Here is a 14,635-nt window from a genome sequence, read left to right as displayed (position 1 = left end):
TATAAAAGGATTCCTAAATCTTTAGAGATAAAAAACTTGAAAGCAGCAGGAAGCTGAACACAATCCTTCCAACTATTCAATTGTCCTTAAGTAGGTCATCACTTGCCCCTAAATTATTCCTGCTGGCTGGTCAAAGAGAAACTGAGTAATTAAGAGTAGGGTAACATAATAAGATATATTTTCCCTCATAAACAATTATTGAATTATGAAAGGGAATATTAAAAGGCATCAAGTGATGTATTCACTTTTATCCTAGCTGAATCATGTTGTCAGCAACAAATTTACCCCTTTAGCTGTATAAGGCCCATAGGGGAGGGGGAATTCATTTTCAAGTAAATAGAGAATTACATTTGAATAGAGCATACAAAAAGAAATCAGGTGGCAAGTTCTTCTTGTCCCTAGGCCTATGATATGATTTGATTTATTATCACTAAACGCACTAATGGGCCATGGTTAATACACAATACACTTCAAAAATAATAAATGAAAACACCCTTATTATAAACAGAAACAAAAAATAAACTTAAAGAAAATGATCTCTATGCTCCAGGCCCATTCCAATAAAACTTCCCAAATTCTTTATCCCCAAAAAATTTCAATCTCTTAATATATTACCCACCCTTTCCTCCCTTTTGAACAACCCTGGAAAAATTTCCTCTCAACTTTTTAACCCCTTACATAAACATAAATTACATCATCATTTTTGTCCCCATAAGTCAGACAAAAATAGGGACCTGCCTTCGACCTAATCTTCCCCAAATATTGCAAAATTTAGTATATTAAGGCTATATCTGAGAATACAAGCAAGCCTTTAAACTAGAGATGTGGAATAGATTTGAAGCCTTGTGTTTACTAGATGATGCTGATAGCAATCAATGCTGGAAAAGCATAAAGTTTTACTTTCACAATGGTGCAAAAGCCACCATTGGGTACAGCAAGAGCCCAAAGGACAAGTGGCTATCTGACCAAACAGACAAGGAAAAAAGTAAAAGCATCACTTATCCAAAGACAAATCCCTGACCAACAGATCCTCAGAAACAATGAATACAGAGCTGCAGATAAATTGGCAAAGAAGAGTGCAAGAAAAGACCAGAGAAACATGCAGGAGCGGAAAGCAGCACATGCAGAAGAGGCAGTGAAGAGAGGTGACTCAAGAGCCATCTATAAAATCCTCAATGAGATTATTGGAAAGGAATCCTCTATTCAACATGGATCAGTAAAAGACCCCTTGGGCATCCTGATAACCAAGCAGTCTGACCTAAACAAAGTCTGGAGCAGCCCCTTTGAGAAGCTGTTAAACAGACCTCCATCAGATGATCCCAGCAACAACACTGTTTTCCTTAAACATCAGCATCGATCTGCTGTCATCCACCAAAATTATAGCAGCAGCAAAGAAGCTGAAAAATGGGAAGTCGTCTGGCAAAGACAGGATATCCACAGAAATAATAAAAGGAACTGTTCTGACCTGCCTCAAGTTCTGGACAGTGATTTTTGCAGTAATCTGGACAACTGCCAAAATATGTTCATATCATAACTGCAGCACCCTTGTGAGGATCTTTAAGAAAGGCAATGCATCCCTCCACGGCAAATGGCAAGGGATCTCCATGCTTTCCATACCCAGGAAATTAGTGATGCACATTTTACTGCAGAGAATCAGCTTGCAGCTTGCCAGACACCTTTGCAACAAGCAACATGTATTCAGACTAAACTGTTCATGTGCAGACCTGATATTTACTCTACAGCTACTGACATAAGAAAGCAGGGAGTAGAGCTCCAAAATCTGTATCATCAATTTTGAGAAGGCATTTGACTCAGTAAACCACCAAAGTCTGTGGAAGATCCTACTGCATTATGGAATCCCTGAAAAGATTGTTTCACTGATTGTTGTGCTCTATGAAGATAGCAAGTGCTGTGTTAAGACACCAGATGGCCAAACTTGTTTCTTCCACGTTCTGTCAGGAGTCAAGCAAGGTTACATCTTGTCACTGCTACTTTTTGTAATTGTCATCAATTACATACTGCAAAGTACAAGCACAGACGGAATCCAGCTGAATCCAGAAATACACCTCAGCAATGTAGACTTTGCTGACAACATTGCCATCCTGGAATCATGCAAGCAAAGACTCCAAGAACTCCTTGACAAAGTGAGGGAGAGAGGTGGCCAGGTTGGCCTGGAAATAAATGATGAGAAAACAAAATGCATGGCTACCACAGACTCACCTCTGAGCATCACTTGCAGAGACCAACACATAGACAGGGTTCGGACAGGTCGGTTCGTTTCAAATTATAGGCTCTGTCCTATTTTTATAGGATTTCCCGGGCCCAAATATAGGAAAAATATAGGATTCGGAAGTCCTCGGGATCAGATCTGTGGTAGGTGGCGTGGGATGCCTGGTCACATAAATTCGTCATTTCCCGAGTTTTTGCAATTATGTATTTATTTATGTTATTTTTTTATTTCAAATACAAACTGTACAAATAGTAAAAAACAGGTCAGTTTTCTTTAGCAAGAGACTGCTCCATTCTCACAGATTCCACCATCTGCTCTCTTTCACTTGTTCTGGACTTCACAGCTCCTTTGAGCAAAGAAACAGTTATGGCAATGTTTATGGAACTCTTGGACTCGGCAGTCTTCTTCATTCTGTTGGTCGCTTCCTGAAGTAGAGTATCTGCTACTGTTCTCTTTTCTTGCTCTGGTGCTCTAAGTTTTTTTCCTTTTGCTTCCCAGGTCTTCTATTTCTTTCTTTTTGTCGTGGACCTCCTGCAACTTCCGCTTGCTGTCCTCTTCGAAAGCTGCTTTCTCCTTCTTAGATAGCTCTTCTTTTTTATTTTTATCCAGATATTGTTGATACCAAGACCGTGCGGAACGTGCAAGATTCAACAGCTCTTTTGTAATAACAAACCGTTCTGGTTTTCCTCCATAAAGCCTCAACATGTCATATACCAAGAGTCTCGCATCCAAAACGCGTTCGGACATCAAGGCCTCGTCTTCACCGAGAATCCTATCAGAACGCGAGAACCCACGCTCAACATCTGCGCTACCATGCGACAACATCAGCACCGCTTTGATAAGCTTGGTAAGTTCCGGGTACTTGCTGTCCCCGCACTCATTCAACAGTCCAAAATAATGGCTCCAAAAATGATTGATCCGAGTAATGTCCTCACAGGGTCCAGTTTCCTTTCGCAAAAGCAGTCACTCAGCCTGGGCGATGTCTGAGCTTACTCCAATCGCAATCTCGCATGCCACAGCTGCTATGTCTGCAATGCTTCTTGAATCCTTCATGTTGATTGGACTCAAACAGAGTAAGCCTCTAGAAAACCATCCTTTTCCAGAGAACATTTGTTCAAAATATGGCGAATACCCGCAATAAAATGTTTTCGCACATTGACATAGAAAATGGCCTTGTCTTTCAGTGATGCTTTCTCACCGAAATCTTGTTCCACATTTTCTGAAACTATGGGCTTTTCTGCAAGTTTTTAAGCAAGGTTCAACATTTCTGGTGAGAAATTTTCAGTCTCGGTCATGAAATCTAAAGTAAAGACCCCTCTGCAAAGCGTCACAACTAGTCTTTTGCTCTCTGAGTGCAGAACATGAATGAGAGGCTCTTCTTTCTGGAACAGTTGGTTGAAACTCATGAACAGTTCTGATGAGGCTAGAACAAACTCGAGTTGGGCCTTCATCATCGCACTTTTGATATAAGCTAAAATCTTCAGAAATTTGGGAGTGGACAGAAGATTTTTCAGTTTTTTCTCTCTCTGCACGAAGTTCAGGATGTACTCTAAGATTGCCAGCCACTGCTGCATGATTCTAGCGAGGGCACGTCCGATCGTCAGACAGCGGCTTGGGACATGCTTCATGAAAGCATTCTCTGGCACTCCCACTTTCTTTTGGCACTTTTGATAGTCTTCACAACGTGCAGGCCAGTTGTAAAAAAATGAATGCACATGAATAACAAAGTCGGAACTTTCTTCTCCCAACACCTGAAGACCTGTCAAGAAAGCGTTATGAATTATATGGATGTTGCAAGTACCAATGTTCAACATTCCCTTTCCTGTCACTTTCTTTTTTTTGGCATTGAACTTGTTCCAAACACTTTTGTTGACATTTGGTCCATCACTTCCAAGCATGATCAGTTTTTCAAAGTGGCAGCTGATTCTACTCAATGGCTGATATAATCTTCCTATACAGGTCATCACTTGTCGCGTGGCCCATAAAACTTGTGCATAAATATCTGCTCTGGATTTCGTTTCCGTATGAGGACCAATATCGAACACGTATCTGTAACTCTTTCATACCAGCGTTGTTGGTTGTCTTGTCATATTTTAATACAAAATATGACTGAATGTCCTTCACAAGCACTTGCTTACAGTAAGGATGCAGCGCATTGGTGATCAGATATGTGAGTTTCTTTGCACATAGAGACATTCCGTCGGGGATCTTACCGGGAAACATCATATGGAAGGTTGCAACAATATGGTCTGAAGACTTAGCAGACATGGAACTCTGTACCGTCTGAAGTGCCCATATTAACTCAGCTTTATAAGAGGCATCACGCTCACAAAACATGTTTGTACCAATTAATGGTTTATCCTTGGTTGTTTCATCAACTCAAGATTGTCCGGTCAGGTGAAGTTGTAGTGGATGTGGTTGAGCAGTAACTGTGGCTTTTTGTTCTGCAGATCGCACATGTTGGTTTAGCTGAGCAACCCCAGCTGTGCAACCAAGATTTTTCAAGCAGATTTTGCAAAAGAACAAGTAATGGTCGTTCCCAGTCTTACACCATTTGCCAATCTTTCTACCTCTGCAATCCGTCTTAGCAAGCCATGAACTATTGAACTTGGTAGGCCCAATACTTAATTACCAAGCATCACCTGCAAAATAGCATCCTGTGATTATAAGGCCATAAAAAGAAAAAAAGTGGATATGTCCAAAACTGGGCTGTATTCACATCAGCCTTTCATAGCGTTCAGCCAGGAAACGCATAAGTTGCAAGAACTCACAGTCTCATTAAGCAGAGACTGCTAGCCTATATACTGATCTTCGCTCATTTTGGACAGGCCCAACATGACGAGAACCAAAACATATGTTACTAAGTCAACACAACAGCATAGCCCAGGCAGAAGCAGCTTACTAATCACAACACAAAGCATTAGTTAAGTTCAAACTACTCAACAGTTGTAATTAGTTATTGATCTACACCAAAAGACAGCACAGTCTACAAGCAGAGTCAAAAGCAAAGGAAAGCACATCTTGGCTTACTTAACGAGCAGTGAAAATTGCAAATCATGAGCAATGTTCTTGGTGCTCTTCAGCCAAAAATATCGGAATAATAGGATTTTAGCCGAAATATAGGCATTTTATAGGAGTGCATTAAAATATAGGAATTTATTGGAATTTATATGCGAGTCCGAACCCTGCATAGAGCAAGTTGTCCATTTTAAATACATTGGAAGCATAATAGAAAGCACCAAATTGACCACAAAAGAAGTGCTCACAAGAATACAGCTAAAGCTAAGACTCTTCAATAGCAATGTTATTCCAGTGCTGCTTTATGCAGTCAAAACCTGGGACCTGAACCAGGAACAAGAGAGAAGAATACTTACTTTCAAAAACACATGTTTTAGGAGAATTCTCAACATCCATTGGCAGCAGAGAATAACAAACCAATCCATCCACAACAAGACAGCTAGCCTCTTGTGACATATATAATAAGAGTTCACCATTGGATATACCTTGGCCACATACTGTGTGTGGACAATCTCCAACTACCAAATTCAGTGCTCCATTGGCAGCCATCAGGTCCATGCTGCAATGGCAGACCCAGAAACACCCTGCATCAAAAGTACCAGACAGATCTCCATAACCTGCACACATCAATCTAACCTCAGTGGGAGACACACTGGCAGCAAAAAACCTACAGGAAGATTGGCGGCTACTTCTTGATGCCCTGGAGGCACAGGCAGATCTAAGGTCTAAGGTAATCTGGCCCCGGTTTGGGAGGGTGGATACAACTTATAAGTACCAAACCTCATATTTAGGATCGAAATTCAAAACAGAATTGAATGTTGATATTACCTCAATTTGCAGCTTGGAGCAATCTAACAATTTTTCTTGTGAAGCTCCCAAGTTGATGATTGATAAGTTCTTTACAGTGTTGCTCAAGGATCAGATGCAGTTGAATGATCAGCAGCTTCCCAATCAAGTTTTCACTCCCTAGAGAACCAGTCAGCATCAAACCTTCCTTTTAAAATATCAATAGGGTCAGCAGTAACAGTATCTTAATAGAGTTTTTTCTAGTTGGTGACAACCACAATGAAAAGAATTGAGTGCAGACCCTGGTTAGGATAGATGGCTTTATAAGTTTCAGCCAATGACCTCTAGTTCTTGAATCAGGACCAACAACAGGAAATAATGCTGAGAGAAGGTTGGCCTTCATTAGCTTGTAGGTTAGAATGGTATCACCTCTTCTTCTCCTATATACTAGTGTTGAGAGTTTAAGCTTAGCTAGTCTTGCCGGATAAAAAACTTCCTGCATGCTGGATACCATTTTAATGGCACAACTTCCTGAACTTAAATACATTTTTTAATGCAGGGAGGCTAGAGAATTTTAATTTTGAGCTTGGTTCAGATTAGTCCTTAATACAGAGATTAACAACTTTGGAGGAACAAGTGGAAAGGGTGCTTGATCAGCCCCAGAGTTGAATTAGCACCAACAGCAGACTTTGTCAGCATGGGTACTAAATTTTGATTCATTGTCAGTAATGATACCAAGACCATGCTCATCATTTGCTGAAGAGATTAGATGGCCAGAAAGAAAATGAGAGCAACAAGGATTTTCTTTGGCCAAATTTGTTGATTGGGCACTTGGCAACATTAAATTCTTGAAGCTAAGCCTCAGCCAAGTGACCAAGTAGTTCAAGATTATTCTATAAACAGGTGAGTTTTTCACATGACAAGGCTGGATCAAGAACTGTTGATTTGTTTGTATTGAGTGTTAGCTTACTGCTGATAGTAGAAGAAACATCATTGATGAAGGTTAATTTAAAAAACTTTTTCCACAAAAGAAGTTTTTCAAAGAAATGTAAAGAGCTCTGTTAGGCCAAAAATGAGCAAAATAAAGCAAATAATCTTCCAAGCACAACACTTCCACAAGTCACTATCAATAAATAAATGAAACCCAAAAACACACAGAAATTGCAATAAATAGCCAAGTCAAACTCAAAACAAGCAAAAATTAATGTGAGTAGGGCTGATAACCCCCATGCCTTCTCAAGACCAGAAAATAATTTGCACTTTACTGAAAAAAAAAAAAAAACAACTAACAATCTTGGATTGTCAGTTTAATTGACATATTGATATTTATTCCTTAAAATTTTGAAATTTTTTTATTTATGAAAGTAAAAAAGTGAAAACATTTAAAACATATTTTGTTTTCATTAAAGTGCAAATTATGTTCGGGTCTTGAGAAATGTTTGCTTGTTTCTAGTTTGACTTGGCTAATAATTGTAATTTCTGTTCGTTTTGAGTTCATTTATTTATTGATAGAGATCTGTTGTAGTTTTACGATTAGAAGATTATTTTACTTTATTTTTGCTCATTTTTGGCTTAATGGAGCTCTTTACTTTTCTTTGAAAAAAATCTTTTCTGGAAATTTTTTTTTTAATTAATTTATATTTGTTTTTTCATGGAAAAGAATAATATTTTATATCTTTTCATTTTATTTTTCCATAAGAATTCATAATTTGGGTTGCTATTTATATGTTGGAGAAACTTTTCAACAATTTTTAATCCTGACAAAAACAATGGTTTTCAATTTTATAGCTCCTGAAGTTGACCTATTGAAACAAAAGTTAAAGCAGAAATAGCATGGTTATGATTTGTTTGAAAGTATTTTTCAGATTTTTTTTTCAGGGTTTCTTTCAAATGGCCTCCTGTTCTAAATCCTGGTCAATACAGCCTAGGCTTAGCCTACAAGATTACATAGCTGACAGACCATAGGCCACCTGATTCTTTTTTGTATACTCTTTTCAAATTTAATACTCTATTTATTTGAAAATGCATTTCCCCCTATGGTCCTTATACAGCCAAAGGGGTAAATTTGTAGCTGACAACCATGGTTGCCCATAAGCTGAATTCCAGGGGGGGGGGGGCAAACCTGGTCTAATTGGCACTTTTAAGGCTATATAATATAAACCTCAGAAAAAAAATATAAAAATACTACAGCATCCTTCACCCAGGGGGGGCGGTAGCCCCCCCCCCATATGGGCGCCCATGCTGACAACATGGAAAAAAAAGAACAAAAAAAATACATAAACACACATTTGTGATCTTTCTTCTGGCAAAAAATGCAAAATTCCACATTTTTGACGACAGGAGCTTGAAACCTCTACAGTAAAGTTCTCTGATACACTGAATCTGATGGTGTGATTTTCACTAAGGTTCTATAAATTTTAGGGGGTGTTTTCCATTTTTCGAAAATCAGGCAAATATTCTCAGGCGCGTAACTTTTGACAGGTAGGACTAAACTTGATGAAACTTATATATTTGAAATCAGCATTAAAATCTAATTCTTTTGATGTATCTAGTGGTATCAAATTTCAGTTTTTTAAAGTTTGGGTTATTATTGAGCTGGGTTGCTCCTTACTTACAGTTTATTACCACAAACTGTTTGATAAAAAAATTAATCTGATTTCTTTTCTTTCTCTCACAAGTAAGGCTGTTACCCTTAGTTATTTTAAAAAGCTTCAAAAGAGCTTGTGTAGCTTTATAAAAGGATTCCTAAATCTTTAGAGATAAAAAACTTGAAAGCAGCAGGAAGCTGAACACAATCCTTCCAACTATTCAATTGTCCTTAAGTAGGTCATCACTTGCCCCTAAATTATTCCTGCTGGCTGGTCAAAGAGAAACTGAGTAATTAAGAGTAGGGTAACATAATAAGATATATTTTCCCTCATAAACAATTATTGAATTATGAAAGGGAATATTAAAAGGCATCAAGTGATGTATTCACTTTTATCCTAGCTGAATCATGTTGTCAGCAACAAATTTACCCCTTTAGCTGTATAAGGCCCATAGGGGGAGGGGGAGTTCATTTTCAAGTAAATAGAGAATTACATTTGAATAGAGCATACAAAAAGAAATCAGGTGGCAAGTTCTTCTTGTCCCTAGGCCTATGATATGATTTGATTTATTAGCACTAAACGCACTAATGGGCCATGGTTAATACACAATACACTTCAAAAATAATAAATGAAAACACCCTTATTATAAACAGAAACAAAAAATAAACTTAAAGAAAATGATCTCTATGCTCCAGGCCCATTCCAATAAAACTTCCCAAATTCTTTATCCCCAAAAAATTTCAATCTCTTAATATATTACCCACCCTTTCCTCCCTTTTGAACAACCCTGGAAAAATTTCCTCTCAACTTTTTAACCCCTTACATAAACATAAATTACATCATCATTTTTGTCCCCATAAGTCAGACAAAAATAGGGACCTGCCTTCGACCTAATCTTCCCCAAATATTGCAAAATTTAGTATATTAAGGCTATATCTGAGAATACAAGCAAGCCTTTAAACTAGAGATGTGGAATAGATTTGAAGCCTTGTGTTTACTAGATGATGCTGATAGCAATCAATGCTGGAAAAGCATAAAGTTTTACTTTCACAATGGTGCAAAAGCCACCATTGGGTACAGCAAGAGCCCAAAGGACAAGTGGCTATCTGACCAAACAGACAAGGAAAAAAGTAAAAGCATCACTTATCCAAAGACAAATCCCTGACCAACAGATCCTCAGAAACAATGAATACAGAGCTGCAGATAAATTGGCAAAGAAGAGTGCAAGAAAAGACCAGAGAAACATGCAGGAGCGGAAAGCAGCACATGCAGAAGAGGCAGTGAAGAGAGGTGACTCAAGAGCCATCTATAAAATCCTCAATGAGATTATTGGAAAGGAATCCTCTATTCAACATGGATCAGTAAAAGACCCCTTGGGCATCCTGATAACCAAGCAGTCTGACCTAAACAAAGTCTGGAGCAGCCCCTTTGAGAAGCTGTTAAACAGACCTCCATCAGATGATCCCAGCAACAACACTGTTTTCCTTAAACATCAGCATCGATCTGCTGTCATCCACCAAAATTATAGCAGCAGCAAAGAAGCTGAAAAATGGGAAGTCGTCTGGCAAAGACAGGATATCCACAGAAATAATAAAAGGAACTGTTCTGACCTGCCTCAAGTTCTGGACAGTGATTTTTGCAGTAATCTGGACAACTGCCAAAATATGTTCATATCATAACTGCAGCACCCTTGTGAGGATCTTTAAGAAAGGCAATGCATCCCTCCACGGCAAATGGCAAGGGATCTCCATGCTTTCCATACCCAGGAAATTAGTGATGCACATTTTACTGCAGAGAATCAGCTTGCAGCTTGACAGACACCTTTGCAACAAGCAACATGTATTCAGACTAAACTGTTCATGTGCAGACCTGATATTTACTCTACAGCTACTGACATAAGAAAGCAGGGAGTAGAGCTCCAAAATCTGTATCATCAATTTTGAGAAGGCATTTGACTCAGTAAACCACCAAAGTCTGTGGAAGATCCTACTGCATTATGGAATCCCTGAAAAGATTGTTTCACTGATTGTTGTGCTCTATGAAGATAGCAAGTGCTGTGTTAAGACACCAGATGGCCAAACTTGTTTCTTCCACGTTCTGTCAGGAGTCAAGCAAGGTTACATCTTGTCACTGCTACTTTTTGTAATTGTCATCAATTACATACTGCAAAGTACAAGCACAGACGGAATCCAGCTGAATCCAGAAATACACCTCAGCAATGTAGACTTTGCTGACAACATTGCCATCCTGGAATCATGCAAGCAAAGACTCCAAGAACTCCTTGACAAAGTGAGGGAGAGAGGTGGCCAGGTTGGCCTGGAAATAAATGATGAGAAAACAAAATGCATGGCTACCACAGACTCACCTCTGAGCATCACTTGCAGAGACCAACACATAGACAGGGTTTGGACAGGTTGGTTCGTTTCAAATTATAGGCTCTGTCCTATTTTTATAGGATTTCCCGGGCCCAAATATAGGAAAAATATAGGATTCGGAAGTCCTCGGGATCAGATCTGTGGTAGGTGGCGTGGGATGCCTGGTCACATAAATTCGTCATTTCCCGAGTTTTTGCAATTATGTATTTATTTATGTTATTTTTTTTTATTTCAAATACAAACTGTACAAATAGTAAAAAACAGGTCAGTTTTCTTTAGCAAGAGACTGCTCCATTCTCACAGATTCCACCATCTGCTCTCTTTCACTTGTTCTGGACTTCACAGCTCCTTCGAGCAAAGAAACAGTTATGGCAATGTCTATGGAACTCTTGGACTCGGCAGTCTTCTTCATTCTGTCGGTCGCTTCCTGAAGTAGAGAATCTGCTACTGTTCTCTTTTCTTGCTCTGGTGCTCTAAGTTTTTTCCTTTTGCTTCCCAGGTCTTCTATTTCTTTCTTTTTGTCGTGGACCTCCTGCAACTTCCGCTTGCTGTCCTCTTCGAAAGCTGCTTTCTCCTTCTTAGATAGCTCTTCTTTTTTATTTTTATCCAGATATTGTTGATACCAAGACCGTGTGGAACATGCAAGATTCAACAGCTCTTTTGTAATAACAAACCGTTCTGGTTTTCCTCCAGATTACATAGCTGACAACATAATTTAGCTAGGATAAAAGTGAATACGTCATTTGATGCCTTTTAATATTCCCTTTCATAATTCAATAATTGTTTCTGAGGAAAAATATAACTAAAATATAACCCTAAGTTGAAAAACAAGATTCTAAAGAAAAACTGTCATGTGAGAAAAAATTGCTATTTATAGTCAACATAGGAATGGTAATTTTTTATTTCTCTTACTCTTAATCACAGTTTATATAATTATCCAGTAAGCTTATTGCAGATCATTTCTGGTCTTCATTCTTGGTGTGAACAAAAAGCTCCTCCCACTTCTTTCTTCACTTATGGATCAGTGTGTTTGTGTCTATCAATCAGAAATGGTTACAAAGTGCATTATTCATAATAGCAGGTTTCCACTTGTTTCAGATTGTTTTGCATCTGACTTGTCCACCCGTGAAAAGATCTGATGCTGCTTATGTTTCTATCTGCAAAAACGTTCTCTGGAGCACTTGCACCCTGGTCTGGGTTTTTATAATGGGTGAGATAGGGAATGATCATACTGGATAATTATATAAACTGTGCTCTTAATAGTCAAATGCTATTTTGAATATACATTAACTTGAGTTTTAAATAAGAGCCTGAACCCATTGAAAACAACATCATAGTAAAACTGATGTCATTTTTTAGAGGGTTTCTGGCTCTTTTTCAAAACCAATACAAATCTGTTTGCATACAGTAGCCTAATAACATTTTACTGTTTAGACTAATTATTACCATTAAAGAATCAGCAATAAGTGACATTTATTTTTTGGAAACACATTTTTAAAGTTTTTGTTAATATGGGCTATTTTGAGTCCTTCAAGGAATCAGAATGTAATTTTCCCCAAAAAGTGATTATTAAATTATAAAAGAGCATAAAAAGGGCTTTAAGTGGTGTATTCACTTTCATCCTAGCTAAATTGTCTGGTCAGCAACAGATTTAATGGTCAGTACAGCCTAGGCATAGGGTAAAAAACCAGTATCCAATTGAGCAAAATATGTAAAACTGAAACTCTCACACCCTGTTACCAAAAAGGAATGGAGAAGAATAGTATATATAAATAATGACTAAAAATCTAAGCTATGCATCAATATGGTTAATTATTAACATTATTTAAGATCAAACACTTGAAATTATTAATTTATTGACTTACCTACAAAGACTGGTAAATTTTTACCAAATCATATTAGTGACTTACAAATAAAGGGAATACACCACTTGATGCCTTTTTTTATGCTCTTTACAAATATAATAATCATTTTGGTTGGAAATGAATTTTACCCCCACCCCTATTTATACCAATTCAGGGTATATATTTGCACATTCAGGGGTTGGGGGTAAATTTTATTTCTGATGTAAATGAGAGGTAAGATTGAACTTCCTACTCCCCCCCCTAATGTACAAATATATACCCTGAATTGGTATATATTGGGGTGGGTGTAAAATTCATTTCTAACAAAAATGATTATTATAATTGTAAAGAGCATAATACCAAAAAGGCATCAAGTGATAAATTCCCTTTATTTGTAAGTCAATACTGTGATTTGGTAAAAATTTACCAAAAGACTTCTTTTTGGAAATACTATATATTCTATTTTGATTTATGTATCATTTCAGTGTTTCTGCTTTATTCATATATTAAAAGAAAGCTGATTTTCTTCTGGTTCTAAAAATGTAACTTTTGTTGCTTGATATTTCTTCTATAAATCACAAATATTAACTATATTTTTTTTTTCTTGTCAAAACAGAGACCACATTTAGCTTATGCTGACAAATTATGTGTGAAAATTTCACCAAGAAGGTGGGGCTCTTGTTACTAGCCTACCCTCACATTGCATCATGTTGTAGTAAAATAGGGGTGGTATGAAAACCCACCTCTATTTTTCCAGAATGCAAAAGAAAAGTGGTCTTTTCCAAAAGAGGTCTTTTACCCAAGCCTATATCTACAAGGTTTCATGACTGACATATGCCTAGGTAATAGGTGAACATGCCACTTTCTTCCTTTTTATAGCCTATGCTCTGTCCAAATTTGATAATTGGTTCACTTAAAAATGCCCTCCCCTAGTTTCTATAGAACCCAAAGAAGATTTAAAAAGTAGGCTAGACTAAAAGAAAAACTCACTGAAAGTCATACTTTATAACATCCAGGATGTTTCTACTAATCAGATTAGGCTAACATATTTTTTCCATTACTTTACATATCTTACTAAATCATACACTTACACACATAAAAATTAGAGTGAGGAGATAGCCAGTTTAATAGGCTATGGACCTATATGAGCTAAAAGGTTGGCTACAACATGATAAATGTAATAAAGAAATACATTATTAGTGCTATCTGTAAGACCATTAGGTGGGTGCATTCGTGATCAAATTGATTATTATAAGCTATTAGAATAGAGAATAGCCTACAAAAAGGAATTGAGTGGCCTAGTATGATCACCTTGTTGCTATGTATCACTTATCATTCAACCTGCACCTTTACCAATATAAATCTCCTAGCATTCACACAAAAAAAAGTTTTTTAACATTTCAAATGAATCTCAAATGATTAAAGGCAAGCTACCCATTCTTTAGCGTAGCAAGAAACGATTCCTTTTTTCAAAATTCTTGCTCACTGTCAGGCTTGCCTCCACAGCGAAATAAAAATCACCAGTTTTCACCAAGAAAGTCACCTAAAATACCAGTTTTCACCAAGTAAATCACCAGAATTCACCGATGTTTCCCCAAAATCATCAAAAACACCAAAAATCGGTTGTCAATAATGATAGTCTTCACACCAAAAGGACGCGTTGGGCACCCTGAGCTAAGACATTATCACAGGCAGCCCAATAGCGCTACCTAAGTAAAAAACAATGTAAAGAGTCGAAACTGATTGCAAGGCTTGATATTTTTATAGTAAGGAACGATGTGGGCACAATTTTTT

General features: G+C 37.6%; 1 protein-coding gene across 1 annotated transcript in view; it reads right to left on the bottom strand.

The window, feature by feature from the left end:
- LOC148942592 (protein KRTCAP2 homolog) overlaps positions 1-14,413 on the bottom strand; it is a 40,166-nt gene extending 25,753 nt beyond the window's left edge. Inside the window, exon 1 of the mRNA XM_089102103.1 lies at positions 14,276-14,413. Within this exon, the coding sequence (XP_088958229.1) occupies positions 14,276-14,279 (4 nt within the window). The 5' untranslated portion in view covers positions 14,280-14,413. The remainder of the gene's footprint in view (positions 1-14,275) is intronic.
- Between the last annotated feature and the right edge of the window lie 222 nt (positions 14,414-14,635).

The sequence above is a fragment of the Artemia sp. Qi Xiang Cuo genome, chromosome 16 (genome assembly GCF_049724085.1).
Source record: "Artemia sp. Qi Xiang Cuo chromosome 16, ASM4972408v1, whole genome shotgun sequence".
In the NCBI taxonomy this organism is placed as follows: Eukaryota; Metazoa; Arthropoda; class Branchiopoda; order Anostraca; family Artemiidae; genus Artemia; species Artemia sp. Qi Xiang Cuo.
This window is presented reverse-complemented; position numbering and strand designations above follow the sequence as displayed.